The 17657-nt window shown below is 43.1% G+C and overlaps 1 protein-coding gene across 2 annotated transcripts in view; it reads left to right on the plus strand.

Moving 5' to 3' along the window:
• Positions 1-17273, plus strand: part of deptor (DEP domain containing MTOR-interacting protein) — a 59199-nt gene extending 41926 nt beyond the window's left edge. For both annotated transcript variants that reach the window (XM_042331811.1, XM_042331812.1), the window contains exons 8-10: positions 3928-3998; positions 4683-4787; positions 11214-17273. In XM_042331811.1, the coding sequence (XP_042187745.1) occupies positions 3928-3998; positions 4683-4787; positions 11214-11342 (305 nt within the window). In that variant the 3' untranslated portion in view covers positions 11343-17273. The remainder of the gene's footprint in view (positions 1-3927; positions 3999-4682; positions 4788-11213) is intronic.
• Positions 17274-17657: the final 384 nt, after the last annotated feature.

The following is a 17657-nucleotide window of genomic DNA, read 5'->3' on the forward strand; positions in this document are numbered from 1 at the left end:
CTCCAGAGAGTGAGGGGATAATGTCTGAATGTGCGCCCAGCGATGGTGGTACGGATGGGATGGGGAAATATAAAGCAGGCCAGTGTTTGCTGAGTGGAGAGAGCTTTGGCTATAGAGTTGCAGGAGGTTGCCGAGATAGGGTGGGGTGAGGCCGAGGAGTGATTTAAAATTGAGGACAATCATTTTGAATTTGATTTACTGGGGGATAGGGAGCCAGTGGAGCTCAGCAATGAAGGGGATGATAGGCTGGTGGAGCTTGCGAGTTCTGGATGGTCTGCACCAGGTGTAGTGAGAATCTGAGGAGTCCGTCATTTTAAATCACATTTGAATAGTCTAACCTAGAAAGGTGTGAATTAGCATCTTGTGTCTTGAGGGAAGGGTAGTGCTGGTGGAGAGAGAAAATCAAGTGAGTGGATCGCACGTGTAGGGCTTGAAAAGGACAGTTGATGGTCAAACAGAATACTGAGGTTTTGTGGACATGGGGAGAGAGAAAGAGGTGAGGTTTTGCAGTGTTTATTGGATCAAAACCAATTTCAGTTTGATTTGTATCGGTGGTGGGGGGGAGGGGTTTATCTGGGTGTTTCAGCTATAACTGAAAATCAAAAGTCCTAATTATGTTGACTGAGTTCATTGTCCTGACCTCAATCACCCTTCCTGGTAATTCATTCTGAGTTTTAATTTCCCTCTGAGTAAAGAAATACTTCCAAGTGTCTGTCCTTAAATTGCCCTTTGCAAACTTGAACCCGTATCCTCTTATTCTGCTGCCTTAGCATTTCTGGAAGTAATTTTATCATCAGCGTGTTCATACCCATCCAATGGAACACCTCATAAAGGTATGTATTTTGATTTGCTTAAACTTTAATCACAATTAAAAATCTCATGAAACTGGCAGAAAACGAGAGACTCATTCCCAGTTCTTTGTTAACGCACTGCACAGAAGCAGGAGTTATCTATTTATATTCTGGTGACTTAACTCTTCAAAGTACACCAACAAAGTACGGGTCACTATGTTTTACAGAAAATCCTGTGCTTTGAGATGTCCTCCAAACATGAAAGGCACTATATCAAATATAAAGATTATTATTTATTAAAGAAAAATATTGGTTTCCCTCCATATAATGCAAGCTTTCTGGTCTTCGTATCGGTATTTTTCCTCAGCCAAGCTGAACCTAACCTTGTTGTCCCACCAGTCTATGCATTAATGACTCAGTTAGTGCATTACAACACAGGGCCACCACCACATTGGTCTTTCAGCAGTGTTTTGTGATCAAACCACTCAAAGGCAAATTTGACCATGAATTGCCTGGTTTTCCAGTATAACTTGATAGGTTTACACTAACAAATTATAACTTGAACATTGGTTAGATATGTTTCATTGTACATTTAATGTTACTGTCTGTCAGTCTGCTCCTTTCGAGGCATGTAAGGACTTGAATGTTGCACTTGGAACTGGCTACACTTTTTTCTTTTTCATTGTGGCAAATTTCATGCGTGTTTTTAAAACGAAGAGATTTTTGTCAGATTAAGCTCAATGATAAAAGACTGACAAACGTATCTTCTGAACATGGTGATCATTTACAAAATTACATTTGGATGGTTTAGTAGGTAAATCAATCTTGCGTGAACCAGACCCGAAAAGATCCAGGATCGATCACTGGTCCATCTTGATTTCAGTCAGGGAAGAAGTTGGGACTCTGTAATTTGCCTCATCCTTGGTGCCTTGAGCTGGGTGGGAGGGGGGGTGGGGGTGGAATAAGCTGGAGGTCTCGCTTATACAACAACAACAACAACAACAACAAGATTCCATTTATAAAGCGCCTTTCACGTCAGGAGGACGTCCCAAGGCGCTGCACAGTTGGGTCATGACCCGAGCAGGGGGGAAATGGTCAGGGTGAGGGGAGGGAAGGGAGGGAGCGAGGGGGGGGAAGAGAGTCGAGAGGGGAGCTGAAGGCTCGGTCAAAGAGAAAGGTTTTGAGACCGGCCTTGAAGGAGGAAAGGGAGGAGGCGGCGAAGGCACTGGGGGATAGAGTTCCAGAGCCTCGGGGCTGAGAGGCTGAAGGCCCGGCCACCGATGGTAGGGCGATTGGGGCGGGGGATGTGGAGCAGACCGGAGCCGGAGGAACGGAGGGTACGGGCAGGTAGGTAGGGGGATAGTAGGTTGGAGAGGTAGGAGGGAGCAAGGCCGTGAATGGCCTTGTAGGTGAGGATGAGGATCTTGAAATCAATCCTCTGGGGGATGGGGAGCCAGTGGAGGCGAGCGAGGGTGGGAGTGATGTGGTCCCGAAGCCTGGTGCGGGACAGTACACGAGCTGCAGAGTTCTGAATGACCTGCAGCTTGTGGAGGGAGGTGGCGGGAAGGCCGGCGAGGAGAGAGTTCCCATAGTCCAGCCTTGAGGTGACAAAGGCGTGGACCAGGGTTTCAGCAGCGTGAGGGGTGAGGTAATGCCGTAGTCTGGCGATGTTCCGGAGGTGATGGAAGGCGGTGCCAGTTGTGGTGCGGATGTGAGGGAGAAAGGACAGCTCAGGGTCGAACAAAACGCCGAGGTTCCTGACTGGCTTTGAGAGGTGGAGAGTGCAGCCTTGGATGCTGATGGTGTCAGCGCCTGAGGTGCGGAGGCGCTGACGTGAGCCAATCAGGAGGGCCTCGGTTTTTCGCACGTTGAGCTGAAGAAAGTTGTCTCTCGTCCAGGACTCGATGTCGGACAGGCAGCTGTCAGGACATCGGTGGTCGTGGAGTTGAGAGTAGAGGAGGAAAGGTAGAGTTGGGTGTCATCCGCATACATGTGGAAGTTAACTCCATGTCTGCGGATGATGTCACCAAGGGGGAGCATATAGAGGGTGAAGAGGAGGGGACCGAGGACAGAGCCCTGAGGGACACCACATGAGACAGTGCGGGGGGTGGAGGAGAAGCCATTTGTCGAGACAAAGTGAAGACGGTGAGAAAGGTACGACCTAAACCACTCAAGGACAGTGCCTTGAAGGTTGAGGTGGGAGGACAAGCGGTGGAGTAGGATAGCGTGGTCGACCGTATCGAATGCTGCCGATAGGTCGAGGAGGACGAGGAGGCAGAGGGAGCCCTGGTCACAGATGGTCAGGATATCATTGGTGACCTTGACCAGGGCAGTTTCTGTGCTATGGGCAGCACGGAAACCTGACTGAAGGGGTTCGAAAAGTGAATGGGTGGAAAGGAAAGAGCGCAGTTGGGAGGCGACAACTCTTTCCAGGACCTTGGAGAGAAAGGGGAGGTTGGAGATGGGCCGGTAGCTTGATAGCTGCGACGCATCAAGGGAGGGTTTTTTTAGGGTGGGCGTGATGGTGGCAGTTTTTAAGGGAATGGGGACAGAGCCAGAGGAGAGGGACAGGTTGAATGTCGGTGATATGTGGGGCAAGAAAGTGGAGCTGGGAGATAAGGAGTGGAGTGGGGATGGGGTCAAGGGAGCAGGTGGTTGGTTTCAGGGATAGGATGAGTTTGGTGACAGAGGGTGGGGAAACAGGTACAAAAGTGAGTAGGGGAAGATGGGTAGCAGTCGGAGTGTGGGAGTGAGGGGATGGGGGGGTTGGTGGATGTTGGAGGGGAAGTGACCGCGGAGCGAATTCCCCTGATCTTGGATTCAAGGAAATCCAGCATCTCCTCGCAGTGAAGGTTGGAGGAGATGACCTGCGCGGGGTGGCGGGGGGGACGGAGGAGTCGGGTTGTGGTGGAAAACAGTAGCCTGGGGTTGTTCTTCGCCTCCAGGATTATCCCTGGATTATGTGTATGTACTGTGTGAATGTCAGTCGAGACCAAAAAAGAGTTCAGCTGTGATGGCCAAGTAGCCTGCGGACTCGTGATTGTCTGCGCTCAGAAATAAATAGCCACTTCAGCATCAATAGATAATGCAATTTGCTTGTTTTGTGCTGGAGTGTCACTTGTTTCTTTAACTGCAGTATTGAAGAAGGCCTTGACTCCCGAAGAACTCCTAACTCCAGGGGCACCATATATGAAGAGGGCATTAACTGTAAGTATTGTACAATGCTCATTCTGCTGCTATACATCTTCAAATCTTGAGATGCAATCCAATGAAGCCTTTCCATTTTGTGGAGTCCTGTAGCTTAGTGGTTAGAGCACCCACCTCGCAAGCGAGAGACCTGGGTTTGGTTCCCGGCAGGATGAAATGTTGCAAGTTTCCTTACTCCACACGCCTCTGTTTACCTAACAGTAAGTAGGAACCTGGTTGTTAGTTGATTGGTTGATCGCTTTTCCTGGGGTAATAATTCCTTCAAAACAAAATTGGTCACTTCAATCCACGACTGCTGTGCGCAATTGGCTGCCACGTTTCACCCCAAACTTATACAGTCAATTCACTTTACAGTATATTCTGTGAAGTGTTTTGAGATATTTCTAAGTCGTGATAAGGTACTATATCAAATGCAAGGATTATTATTATTTCTTCTTATAACTGAGCAGCAGCAAATATTTGAGGTTACAATACGTGCCAAGACACAGAATATACAATTGGGTCATTTTTCTCAATATTCTGAAGATTTTGGCTAGACTTGTTAAAGATATTTTACATTCTGCTTCTGAACATTCTTCATTGCATATTTTGCAAAGTTGTTGATGAACAAGCTGCAACATTGGAAGAGATAAAAGCTACAAACGTTCATTCATGCTTAATAATTGTCTCTGGGTTTCCTTTTAGATTGTCGGAGATGCAGTTGGCTGGGGGTTTGTTGTCCGTGGAGGTAAGCCTTGCCACATCCAGGCAGTGGATCCCAGTGGTCCTGCCGCTGCTTCAGGAATGAAGGTAATATTCTCAGTTAGCTAGACAGTACAGCTGATAATTATACAAAGAAGTGTCTAAATGATGTGAAACAATTTTACAGGCATTTAGACAGATTTTTGTTTTAAACTGCAGAATTTTATACAAATCAGTAAGGTTTTTACACAAATCAGTAAGTATTGCCAATTGAATTCAATTGTAGAATAGATCTGTTTGAGAGGGAAAAGAGTAGATCTTAGGTCCTGTGTATTTAGAGGGAGCAATTTTATCAGGCCATTACTGCAGATGTGCTGATTAAGACAAGCAACCGACGTAGAAATGTTTGGCTTACTGTTGGCAGTGTACTTTCTATTTTGTTGTGGGTTCAGTTTGGCAAATAGTGCAATGTTGTTGAAATCACACCTTCAGTTTGACTGTAAAAGTCTGCCTCCAGTTACAAAGGGTACAGCAGCAGTAATATCCAGTTGTATACAAAGAAATGGTACTTGGCATCTCCATTCAGATCTTTGTCAAGAGAACTCTTTTTCCTTTGTCTCTTCCACCCAATGAAATGTTTAGCCCCTATAAATAATCAAGTTGAAACCTTTTCTATCATTGCATTTTGTTTTGCTTCACTTTTCCGGAGGGTATTAACTTCTTTTTAAAAAAAAAAGAGTCACTCAGTCCATGACTGTTTGTGGGATGCTGCTGTGCGCAATTGGCTGCGCGTTTCGCCCACAAAATATACAGTCAATTCACTATACAGTATATACTGTGAAGTGCTTTGAGACGTCTGAATGATATGATAAGGCACTATATCAAATGCAAGGATTATTATTATATTATCGATACAAGTGACTGGATTGAGCAAGGTACAAAGATTGTTCCCTTTTTATTTATAGTAATAATCCTTTGCATAGTGCCTTATCATGTCTTTGATCCACCAATTGACTAACAATCAGGATCCTACTGCTAGGGTTTTCTCTAAGTGTTGTACATTTTTGTTGTATTCAGTTACCAGAATGTTAACAGCACATAAATTCCCTTCAGTTTAATATCAAAGAACTTACTTGTAACTGGCTATCTTGTGGTTCATTAGCTGGAAATTCTTTTGCAAAGTGAATTCTGACCTCTATCACGTTTTTCCAGGATTTAATGATTGGTTAATGACCCTTCTGTATATTCACTAGAGAGCCCACTCTGTGCACTAATTGGGCTATCCTTAGTTTTGTATATATAAACAACAGTGTGGATAATGTGGCATCATAAAAATACAATGCAATGTACAATAACAAGATTACATTTATAGAGCTCCTTTCACGTCGGGAGGACGTCCCAAGGTGCTGGACAGTCAGGGGTCGGGACCCGAGCATGGAGGAGGGGTGGGGTAGGGGTGAGAGAAGGCAGAGAGGTGGGAGGGTGACTGAAGGCAAGATTGGAGGAGGGTCTTGAGACCAGCCTTGAAGGAAGCAAGGGAGGAAGCGAGACGAAGGGACTGAAGGGACCATTTCTCTGTATACAACTAGACATTACTGCTGCTGTACCTTTTGTAACTGGAGGCAAACTTTTACAGTTAAGTTGAAGGTGGGATGGAGTTCCAGAGTGTGATTGAAAGTGGGATGGAGTTCCAGAGTGTGGGGGCAGAGAGGCTGAAAGCCCGGACACCGATGGTAGGGTGGGTCGGGCGAGAGACATGGAGCAGGCCGGAGCATGTACAGTACTAACCAAAGCTCCATCAAGTCACCATAGCCCCACACCGTGCCAGTTCAGCTCTTTGTGGATTGTTTGTGTGTTTCTGTGTGTGTCTATAATCTTTTTCTGTGTTTGTCTCTCTCCCCCTCTTCTCTTTCTGTCCGTCTCTTTCGTGTACCTGTGTGTGTCTCTGTTTTTCTACATATTTTTTTTTCTCTCTTTCGCTATCTCTATTTATCCATCCATCAGTCTGTCTGTGTTTTCTCTCTTGGTGTCCACCAGTTATTTTGTTATATCTATGGGGTAGAATAAAAACCCACAATCCACAATTTTTATTTTTTTAAAAAAATCTTTTAGTTACCGTTTGGCCTGTAAGGTCCTATGGTGCCCGAGACTCCTTGAATTGTGTAGTGTCAGTTCTGCTCTGTATTGACTGACAGAAAGAAGTTCAAAGATGGAAATCTGCTTTTCTCTTGTTTGGTCCTTTCAGTTAGAGCTGCTCATTTTAGCCATTGAACAACCCTTGAACCTTGGAAATTAGAATAAAGCAATTAAAATGGAGTCTCATATACGATTCCAATTGTATCTAACAGACGGATTATCTGATTTTAAACTTTGGACTACAAGAATCTCCAATATTTTATTAATTTATTTTCTTCCTTCCCTATCTCCACTTTCCCTCTGTATCGGGATGGCTGCTCTCAGGAATTCACTTGAACTAAACTTGCCACTCTTGATAGCCTGCATATGTTCGGAAAAGACAGTAATATATTCTCTGGTAAATCCATCAAAAGTGTAAAATATGTCAACAGTGACAATATGAAAACAGACTTTCAAAAAGAAAAATGTCAAATTGTTATTCGCTAAAAATTAATGGATTGAAATAAATATTTTTCTTGTATACTAAAACGGCATGCATGCTGCTCTTTCCTGGTTTATGTTATAGAATACTTGAGGTCTAGTTCAAATGGATGCTTTCTGTAGTATTCAGTGTGTTTTTAATCCTGTCTTCCGGAGCAACAGAACCCAGCCAATAGGATCCTTTTTACTCCTACAGATGAACAGGCTGCCATATGAGGGGCTGACTCAGCCTAGTCCCAAATTCCAACAGTGTGTGTGGCTTGTGCAGTCTACGGCAAAGACCAGGAAATCCTAAAAAACAGAGTTGCTTGCAAGGTTAACAAGAGCCAAGTGGGAAGAATTGCAGTCCCTAGTGACTGGTGTGCTTCACCACGTTTTGCTGATGAATCAGCAAATCAATGAATCCAACCTTCACTGCGAGGAGATGCTGGATTTCCTTGAATCCAAGATCAAGGGAATTCGCTCCGCGGTCACTTCCCCTCCAACATCCACCAACCCCCCACCCCCTCACTCCCACACTCCGACTGCTACCCATCCTCCCCTACTCACTTTTGTACCCGTTTCCCCACCCTCTGTCACGAAACTCATCCTATCCCTAAAACCAACCACCTGCTCCCTTGACCCCATCCCCACTCCACTCCTTATCTCCCAGCTCCACTTTCTTGCCCCACATATCACCGACATCATCAACCTGTCCCTCTCCTCTGGCTCTGTCCCCATTCCCTTAAAAACTGCCACCATCACGCCCACCCTGAAAAAACCCTCCCTTGATGCGTCGCAGCTATCAAGCTACCGGCCCATCTCCAACCTCCCCTTTCTCTCCAAGGTCCTGGAAAGAGTTGTCGCCTCCCAACTGCGCTCTTTCCTTTCCACCCATTCTCTTTTCGAACCCCTTCAGTCAGGTTTCCGTGCTGCCCATAGCACAGAAACTGCCCTGGTCAAGGTCACCAATGATATCCTGACCATCTGTGACCAGGGCTCCCTCTGCCTCCTCGTCCTCCTCGACCTATCGGCAGCATTCGATACGGTCGACCACGCTATCCTACTCCACCGCTTGTCCTCCCACCTCAACCTTCAAGGCACTGTCCTTGAATGGTTTAGGTCGTACCTTTCTCACCGTCTTCACTTTGTCTCGACGAATGGCTTCTCCTCCACCCCCCGTACTGTCTCATGTGGTGTCCCTCAGGGCTCTGTCCTCGGTCCCCTCCTCTTCACCCTCTATATGCTCCCCCTTGGTGACATCATCCGCAGACATGGAGTTAACTTCCACATGTATGCGGATGACACCCAACTCTACCTTTCCTCCTCTACTCTCAACTCCACGACCACCGATGTCCTGACAGCCTGCCTGTCCGACATCGAGTCCTGGACGAGAGACAACTTTCTTCAGCTCAACGTGCGAAAAACCGAGGCCCTCCTGATTGGCTCGCGTCAGCGCCTCCGCACCTCAGGCGCCGACACCATCAGCATCCAAGGCTGCACTCTCCACCTCTCAAAGCCAGTCAGGAACCTCGGCGTTTTGTTCGACCCTGAGCTGTCCTTTCTCCCTCACATCCGCACCACAACTGGCACCGCCTTCCATCACCTCCGGAACATCGCCAGACTACGGCACTACCTCACCCCTCACGCTGCTGAAACCCTGGTTCACGCCTTTGTCACCTCAAGGCTGGACTATGGGAACTCTCTCCTCGCCGGCCTTCCCGCCACCTCCCTCCACAAGCTGCAGGTCATTCAGAACTCTGCAGCTCGTGTACTGTCCCGCACCAGGCTTCGGGACCACATCACTCCCACCCTCGCTCGCCTCCACTGGCTCCCCATCCCCCAGAGGATTGATTTCAAGATCCTCATCCTCACCTACAAGGCCATTCACGGCCTTGCTCCCTCCTACCTCTCCAACCTACTATCCCCCTACCTACCTGCCCGTACCCTCCGTTCCTCTGGCTCCGGTCTGCTCCACGTCCCCCGCCCCAATCGCCCTACCATCGGTGGTCGGGCCTTCAGCCTCTCAGCCCCGAGGCTCTGGAACTCTATCCCCCAGTGCCTTCGCCTTGCTTTCCTCCTTCAAGGTCGGTCTCAAAACCTTTCTCTTTGACCGAGCCTTCAGCTCCCCTCTCGACTCTCTTCCCCCTTCTTGCTCCCTCCCATCCCTCCCCTCACCCTGACCATTTCCCCCGTCCTCGCTCCCTCCCCTCACCCTGACCATTTCCCCCCTCCTCGCTCCCTCCCTCCCCTCACCCTGACCATTTCCCCCCTGCTCGGGTCATGACCCAACTGTGCAGCGCCTTGGGACGTCCTCCTGACGTGAAAGGCGCTTTATAAATGGAATCTTGTTGTTGTTGAATCAGGCTGGCTATTCTATCAATAACAGTGCATTTGAGTACCATGGACCTGCCTGCCTCAGGAACCAGATTGCCACAAAAAATTGACACTATTCCATTATTCAACTGTTAGGCAGGTCACTTAGAGCCAATTCAACCCCAAGGAATCCATGCTTACCATTTTCCTAACCGCCTCACCCCACCACTATCCCAATCCCATAGGCCAGCACCCTTCCTCCCTGTAGCAACTCCAATTTCTAACTACAAATCCACATCGCAGGTTTGTCCTGGACCTTGCGTATGAAAGGCAACAGCACAGATGAGATCCTTTTCATTATTTAATTACTTTATTTTAAATTATTTTCATTATTTAACAGTTATTTATTTAATAGTTTTATGGATTTTTTCAGTTCTTTTTGTACTATGTTCTATCCTTGCTGTGCACAATTGGCTGTTAACTTGTTAACTTTACAGTATATTCTGTGAAGCGCTTTGAGACGTCTAGAAGACGTGAAAAGCACTATATCAAATGCAAGGATAATAATAATAATTGTCTTATCAGAAAAGTTGCTTTGAATAAACAACAAAATTACATTTGTGTAGCGCCTTTCATGTCGGGAGGACGTCAAACCGCAACACAACTTAAAAGTACTGGAGATAACAGATGCTATTCTGGTGTATGCACTGAGTTTTGTTATTGTAGCTAATTTACAAGTGTTTTCTTCTATTGTGTTGGCGTGAGCTACTGCAGCTTTGTTAGGCTTGAAAATACCAATTATTTTAACATTTAGTGGAACTTGGAATGGCTCCAAAGTATTCAGACAAGTGGAACCTTTAGCCCGCTAACATTTATTACATACTTTGAGCAAATGTCAGCACACTGCAGTTGGCCGTTGGGAAGTGTTACATTTCTCTAACTGCACAAGAAGTGCTTTTTAAAACAAATTGTGATCAATATTGTTCTGCCTCAATAGTCCATAAGTCTTCAACAAAACTGTCATTGCATTTTACAGTATATCCTGTGAAGTACTTTAGGATGACCTCCTGACGTGAAAGGTGCTGTGCCAAATGTAAGGATTATTATTGAAAATATAGTTAATCATCACAAATATTGTGGCCACTTTTAAATGGTGCAAAATAATAATAATCCTTTTATTTGATAAAGCCCCTTATCACATCATTGAGAAGTCTCAAAAGCCCTTCACAGAATATATTGTAAAGTGGATTGGCTGTGTATTATTGTGGGCGAAACACAGCAACCAATTGCACACACCAGTGTCCCACAAACAGTGACCATATTATCATCTTTTTTTGAGGATCCACAGGTGCAGTTTTGGAGGAACACTTGCTTGTGGCAGTAAATTGAGGTCCCATCTGATTTTGTTTAGATAGATATTAAAAATCCCTTTGCAATATTTGAAGAAAGAGCTTCTTCTGGGGTGCTGACCAGATGTCCTCCAGAATACTTAGTCATTCATCTTATGGGGGATTTTGGAAAATGGTCACTAGACATGGCAGCAATTAGCTGTAAAGCACATTGAGAAGTTTTGCCGTGATGAGGTGCTGTAAAAATGCAATTTTTTTTCTCTTTCAATCCTAGGTTCGTCAGTTTATCGTCTCTGTGAATGGCCTGAATGTTCTTCACGTGGATTATAGAACTGTCAGCAATCTCATTCTGACTGGTCCACGTACCATAGTGATGGAGGTTATGGAGGAAATGAACTTCTGAGCCGGATTGGTCATCTGGAAACATGAAAAGATCTGAGCAGAGGCATCAGAGGAGCAGGGTGAAAATGTGCACAAGCTTACAGACACCACAATAAGGGAATCTCAGACAGAGTTCTTAGCTTCAGGAATGGAGCTCCACCCAGTTTCACACTAATCTTTGGTTTGGCTATAAATATCTGAATGTCTCTCTTTAATATTTTCAACACTGCATCAAGAATTTATCTTTATCTGGGCTGCCAGGCAATAGGCCTTGTGTTTTAGTAACGCATAAGGGATTTCCATTATTTAAAACCACTCCACTGTCCCTCCAGAACATTTTTACCTTTTCTCCTTTCTTCCCCAATCCTGCCCTAATCTCCCCATAAAGGAATACAAAGTATAAGTTGGACAAGTTCAACTTTAGATACAAATGTTTCCTGATCTTATACTTGGTGGATTTGTGATTGCACTTTACCAACCAAAAAATGAAATTATTCTATTCCTTCAAAAAAACTCAGTCATTTTGTATAAAATGTGCCTGTAAGGAGACTGACCTTTAAGAAGGGGGAATGTCAGAAGAAGCAAAACTGATTTATTGAGAGGAGTACATAGAAAAGGATTATGTTCCCCAAAATTACAGGGGATTTCTAGTACAAAACAAATAGTACATGTTGCAAACATGAAAAATCCTGGGCACTGTTTTTTGCAGAAGGCAAACTGAATCAGCACTGCACTGAAAGATAACCCAGGGAACAGATCTGCAGTTCCTCCTACATCTGCAGCTTTGCTGCATCGCTCATCATAATAAATGTGATCGCCCTTTCAACATCTTGAGAAATAATTAGGGTGAGGCTGTCCACCCAGTTTCACACTAACCTTTGATTTGGTTATAAATATCTCTTTTTAATATTTTCAACACTGAATCAAGGATCTGCTTTATCTGGGCTACCAGGCAATAGGCCTTGTGTTTTAGTAACGCATAAGGGATTTCCATAAGCGTTCTACAAGCGTTTTTTGTCAAACATTTCAGGTACCTTTCTCCAGAAATTATCTGAACCAGAAGATGAATAATAGAAAATGTTAACACACATTGTTGAATGTAGATCATGAAAATCCTCTGAGATGTTAGAGGGCAACATCTGTCTGTTTCATTCCACTCAGATTGAAGGGATTTGAGTGAATCCAAAGAAAATGGATTGTCTATCTTAAATAAATGGAGGAGGAAGAAAATCCTGCCTTGGCTTTTCCCTCTGAGGTTTTTCATTCACAGAACATTGAGACTGGAAGGGAGTGGGTTGTATAGGGTTTGCATGGGAAAGTACAGTGACTATAAACCCTAGGTGACCTGAAATCGGAGCTGTGGCTTCTTGTAGCCCACATTTTCTAGTGAGTCTATTGTCAAACGAACTCACCTGCATGGAGGTGAGGTATCACTCCTCTATTGGATCTATGCAGAATTTGAAGACTTATTTCTAGAGTAGAATTGTTGTTTAAAGTAAACTTCTGATAATTCAACCCTGGCTTAACTTATCACTACCACTTAAGTCATGCTGTCAATATCCTGGCCGCAGTTGTTTATGTATTTTACATATGCGTAACTCGCCATTCTGGATAACTCGTCACTGAGTCCTTTCTCCTTGGAATGATGAGTTATCGGGAGTTTACTGTATATTGAAAATGAGCGTCAGGACTAGTGCAGGTTCCCAAATTTTTCAACGGTATCAAAGTTTTGTGGCTTGTTTTGGATTGTTTATCTTTTTGAAGTAGAACCATTCTTTCTGTGCTAGATTTCATCATCATGGAGAGGAAAATAAACATTTTAGGGATAACCATGGCTCTCATTGTAATTTGAAATTAGCTTCTGGTACAGACTTGTTTCAAACTCTTTCAAATATATTTAGGCTTTTGCAGATAATGACTTTTTTTTTATAGAAACAAGCAATAATGAGGAAATATGGGATTCTGAATGTCCCTCCTTGGTGCCTCAATTAAAAAATGCACTGACAACTTTTTAACAGAAACTGTTATGGTACTGCAAGCTTATTTTACATACATAGTAGATGGTGCTAAGTAGATAAATAAATAGTGGGATCAGGAGTAACTCTCTTGTTGGGCATTGTAGAGAAGACATGGGGGCAAGAAAGTGATTGGTTCATGTTCTTATGGCTAGTATATTTATCAAACTGAAACTATGATTTTACAGTGGGTACGTTTAGTGATGGCAACTGAGAATCCAACGTGTCTAACAGATAATCTTATTCTTTACTCAGCCCTTATCCCCCCACCCCCTTGCCCTGTCCCGTCCCAGTCCATACACTAGCGGCACTAATAAATAAAGCTTCCACTCAGAGAGCCAGTTGCCACCAATTCCTTATTTTTAGAACAAAGGTGAACCAGGATGGTATCTCCCCAGAATGGTGTAACCAAGTATTTTATTGAAGAGTGTGAAATGTAACCCTATCCAACGTAAAGGACTTCAACTTACACAAAGCATTAGGGATATGTGACACACACTACTGTTGGTGAGACGATCTTGTCTTGTGGGCATGCAGTTTGTCCTGAACCACTTTATCATTCAGCATACTTTTACACTGGGGAACAACCCATGCTGCTATGACTTCACATGTGAATTTGTTTGTGTATGAGAAATATTATTCCCCTACGCATTGGAACACGTCAGTCATGGAACAGGATATGGTTCCTTTGTTTATGTGCAAAATTACAAGGGTTATTTTCATTAAAGGGCATCAGCAGTGCTGAGCTGAGGGATGAGGGTAATTTCTCAAAAGAAAGTTAAGATTCAGATATGCAAACTAAGTAAAAAAAACTTGCCATACAAACATATAAATATTGGCTTATGCCGCATCTAGGATAAGAATTGTTAACAATTAGGATAAAAAAATCAATGTGCAAAGGAGATGTAAAAGAAGCTACACCAGTGTTGCCTTTATTGTGTTTCAAACTGGATTATGTGGCTTATGGTGAAATGCTCTTTCAGGAATAAATGGGGCAGCAGTGCCCTGTAAAGGAGTCCATAATCTAAAAGTGCTCGCTTTTCACCAGGGAGTTTAGCAGATGTTTAGGTGGAATTAATCTAATTGAACATGATGCAAGGTGGTTTTCTTTATTGGGGCTACGGGGGTGGGGGGGAAAGAAGGAAGAGAGAAGAAATTATGCCCTACGAGGAAACGATGGGAGAGGTGTGGATTGCTGAAACCGGTCATGTGTTTTTTCATACAGTGCAAACTGACATAAAAGAATGAAGTGCCACACATCTTGCTAGCCTTCTCACCTCGAGGTTAGAACTTTGTGGGCTCAGATCCCATGTCAGGACTTGAAGCTGACACAAGTGCAGTACTCGGTGGGAGCACTGCATTGTCAGAGGTAGCAGCTTTCAGAGGAGACGTTAGGATGAGTTTTCACCTGCCTGTGCACGTGAGCATTTATCAACCCATGACACCATCTAAAAAGAGAAGGAGTCCTGGCCAACAATCCACCATAGTAATTAGCCGTTCAACTCATCACTGTTTGTGGGACCTGTACAAATGGCAACCGCATTTGCATACAAAATAAATCACGACACCAGCATTTTGATAAATACTTTGACTTAATGAAAATAAAAAAATGCAAATTTTCTTCAAACAAGAAACCCTTGTCCTGAATATAATCATGGAGGTCGGTTCCCTTTCATCATTTCTCCAACCACTTCAGACAGAATAGTTTCCAGTAGCAGCAGTTTAGTGCTGTAATGCAGAATCAGTGGTGACCTGGTGTCGCCTGCCATTGCACTGGTAGGACACTTTTAAATATCACTTAGAGTTTATTCAGTTATTGAACTAACTTTGCAGCGCTGCTGAAGGTGAAGATTTCTATATTGCTGACATTTTCCCTATAATTAAAGAGTCAGTCATACACTGCTCCTATTACCCAGGAAACACAAAGAGATGCAATTTTTGTCTCATTCAGTGACAAAAGGACTATCGTTATAGTGATGGCTGTTTGCAACACCCAGCTTTAATTATTTCTCTCTGACTGGTACAAAGTTAGAAAATTCAGCAAAATACATTGGAGCGCAAGTGTGCATTTCAAAGCAATAGCTTGGTGCCCGGCCTTTACACTTATTATATTCAACCTCACAGTGTTTTAATTACTCACCTCTCAATATTTTTCAAATTGGTTGTTTCAAACACCATCTCATGGAAATGTATAATCTAACTGAAGCGATACCACATATTTTAAACTCAGTACAATATTACTGCAATGTACAACTACTCTGTCCTCCCCGGCCCCCTTTCCCCGCTGCTAAACACACATAATAAAATTTGACTCAAATTTGGGTGTAAATAGAATATAACAAGTAGCTAAGGACTAAATGACAATTTTACTTGCATGCACATTCTATAATTATGCTTCTGTACAAGTATACATTCAGCGGAGAGTTGACCTCTCTAAGCATTGCACTTTCTTGGCTTTGAATGTGGTAGGGAAATGGTTAATCTACACCTGTGTGCACTTGTGACACGGTGGAAGGTACAAAAGTTTGTTTTTCTCCATGTAATTAGTTGACCTGACCTATAGACTGTTCTTGGGGCTGTTTTATTTCATATGAGATGGAGTAATAAACAGACCTTGAAGTCAAGCAGTACAGCCTTGCTCGAAAGTCATAAAAAACAAAGACCTACAGTAAAAATGACGTGAGTTGGAAGTGTACAGTTTGTTAACTTGTAAAGAATGATTGCATCCCACAGCTGTTTTTCAGTGTAAGCAAAACCTTAATATCCAGCCACATAATGCAAACAATAGCTCTGGATATATACAATGGTATCTAAATCAATGCATGATAAAATTATTAAATGTAATGCTTTGCTGGGTATTGGGTTATGGCATTACTTTGTAAATAATAAATAAATTGGATTACCAATTACTGTTTGCTTTATAATGAGGAGTCATGCAATGTTTGATGACTTTATTGGAATTATGACAAACTAAGTCATATCTCTTGACATTTCGAGCATGATCCAAGATTAGGTAACTAACTGAACTAGTTACGAGAATGTTGACTAAACTATTGCGTTAACCTTTTTTGGTGCCATTTGTAAGACAGGTACGTCCATCAGTCTCGTGCAATGGGAGCCATCTGCAAGTAGGGAGGCTACATGGACGAATGCGTATCATTCTTTTTCAGAAATTCTATTTTGTACATGGAAATATTTTAAAAAGAAAACAAATGCAGCATTTTTAGAAACTTCTATATAAAGTAGGATTTTTTTTAAATACCAGGGTATATAAAGGATTTTCAATTTGCTGTATAAATGCTCCAATTGTTTGATCAACATGTGTTTGTCTGGTACTATCTGTATACCTGTTTGATTGAGAGGCTCACTGATAATCTATCGGCAATCGGTCTGACTTGGGTCATTTCGAAACAAGTTCAAGGTCTTTATTTTATAGTAGTTATAACTCTGTAGTAAGAAGATGGATTATTGTTAAACAGTGATGGGCATTTCAGAACCACAAGAATTGGCCAAAAAAAATTTATAAATCAGATATTTTTTATTACACCGCATTGAAGGATGTTGTACTGTATCATTTACCACTGTCACCAGTGGAGCTAAGAATATTTACTGCTTATCTCTCCAACTCCAAATGTTTCCCCACATGTACAATAAATTCAAGTGAACTTTCAATGTTGCTATTTCTTGTTGTTACAAATTTATTCAGGATTGTCGAGAAAAATGCCCATAAAGGTTTTACCTGAATTCAGACTGTTGGTGATGGTTGCTTTTTTTAAAATAAAAGATCAGAATTTATATACAAAGTTATTTTTGTAAATCGGTAAAGTGGCATTTTATTGGCTAATGGTATTAATAGTGCAAAGAAGTGTAACGTGACAGATTGCTGTAGCTCAGAATGTGAAATAAATCTTGGTTTAATTTGTTCTTTTAAAACAAAATGTTTTTCTTGTGTCTTCATCATATCTTCATCGTATGTAAAGTACTCCACTGGCTTAATTTAAAATTTTACCTTCTGAAATGTGCCTTGTAGCCATTTTTTGAGGGGCAGCATAGCTCAGTTGGCAGCACTATCACTACAAGGTTGTTGGTTCAAGCTCCACTTCAGGCCTTTGAATTCAAAGTGTAGACTGACACTCTAAATGCTGTATTGGGCCAGCACTGCTTTTGTTGGAGGTGCTGTCCTTTGGATGAGATATTAAAACTGAGAACCCATCTGCCTGTTAAGGTGGATGTTAAAGGTCCCAAGGCACTGCTTGAAATGAATAGGGAGATTCTCCTGGTGTTCTGGCCTCAAATAATTTTTTTTGCATGAAAATGATACA

This window comes from Callorhinchus milii, unplaced genomic scaffold (assembly GCF_018977255.1).
Source record: "Callorhinchus milii isolate IMCB2004 unplaced genomic scaffold, IMCB_Cmil_1.0 Scaffold2, whole genome shotgun sequence".
Taxonomy (NCBI): Eukaryota; Metazoa; Chordata; class Chondrichthyes; order Chimaeriformes; family Callorhinchidae; genus Callorhinchus; species Callorhinchus milii.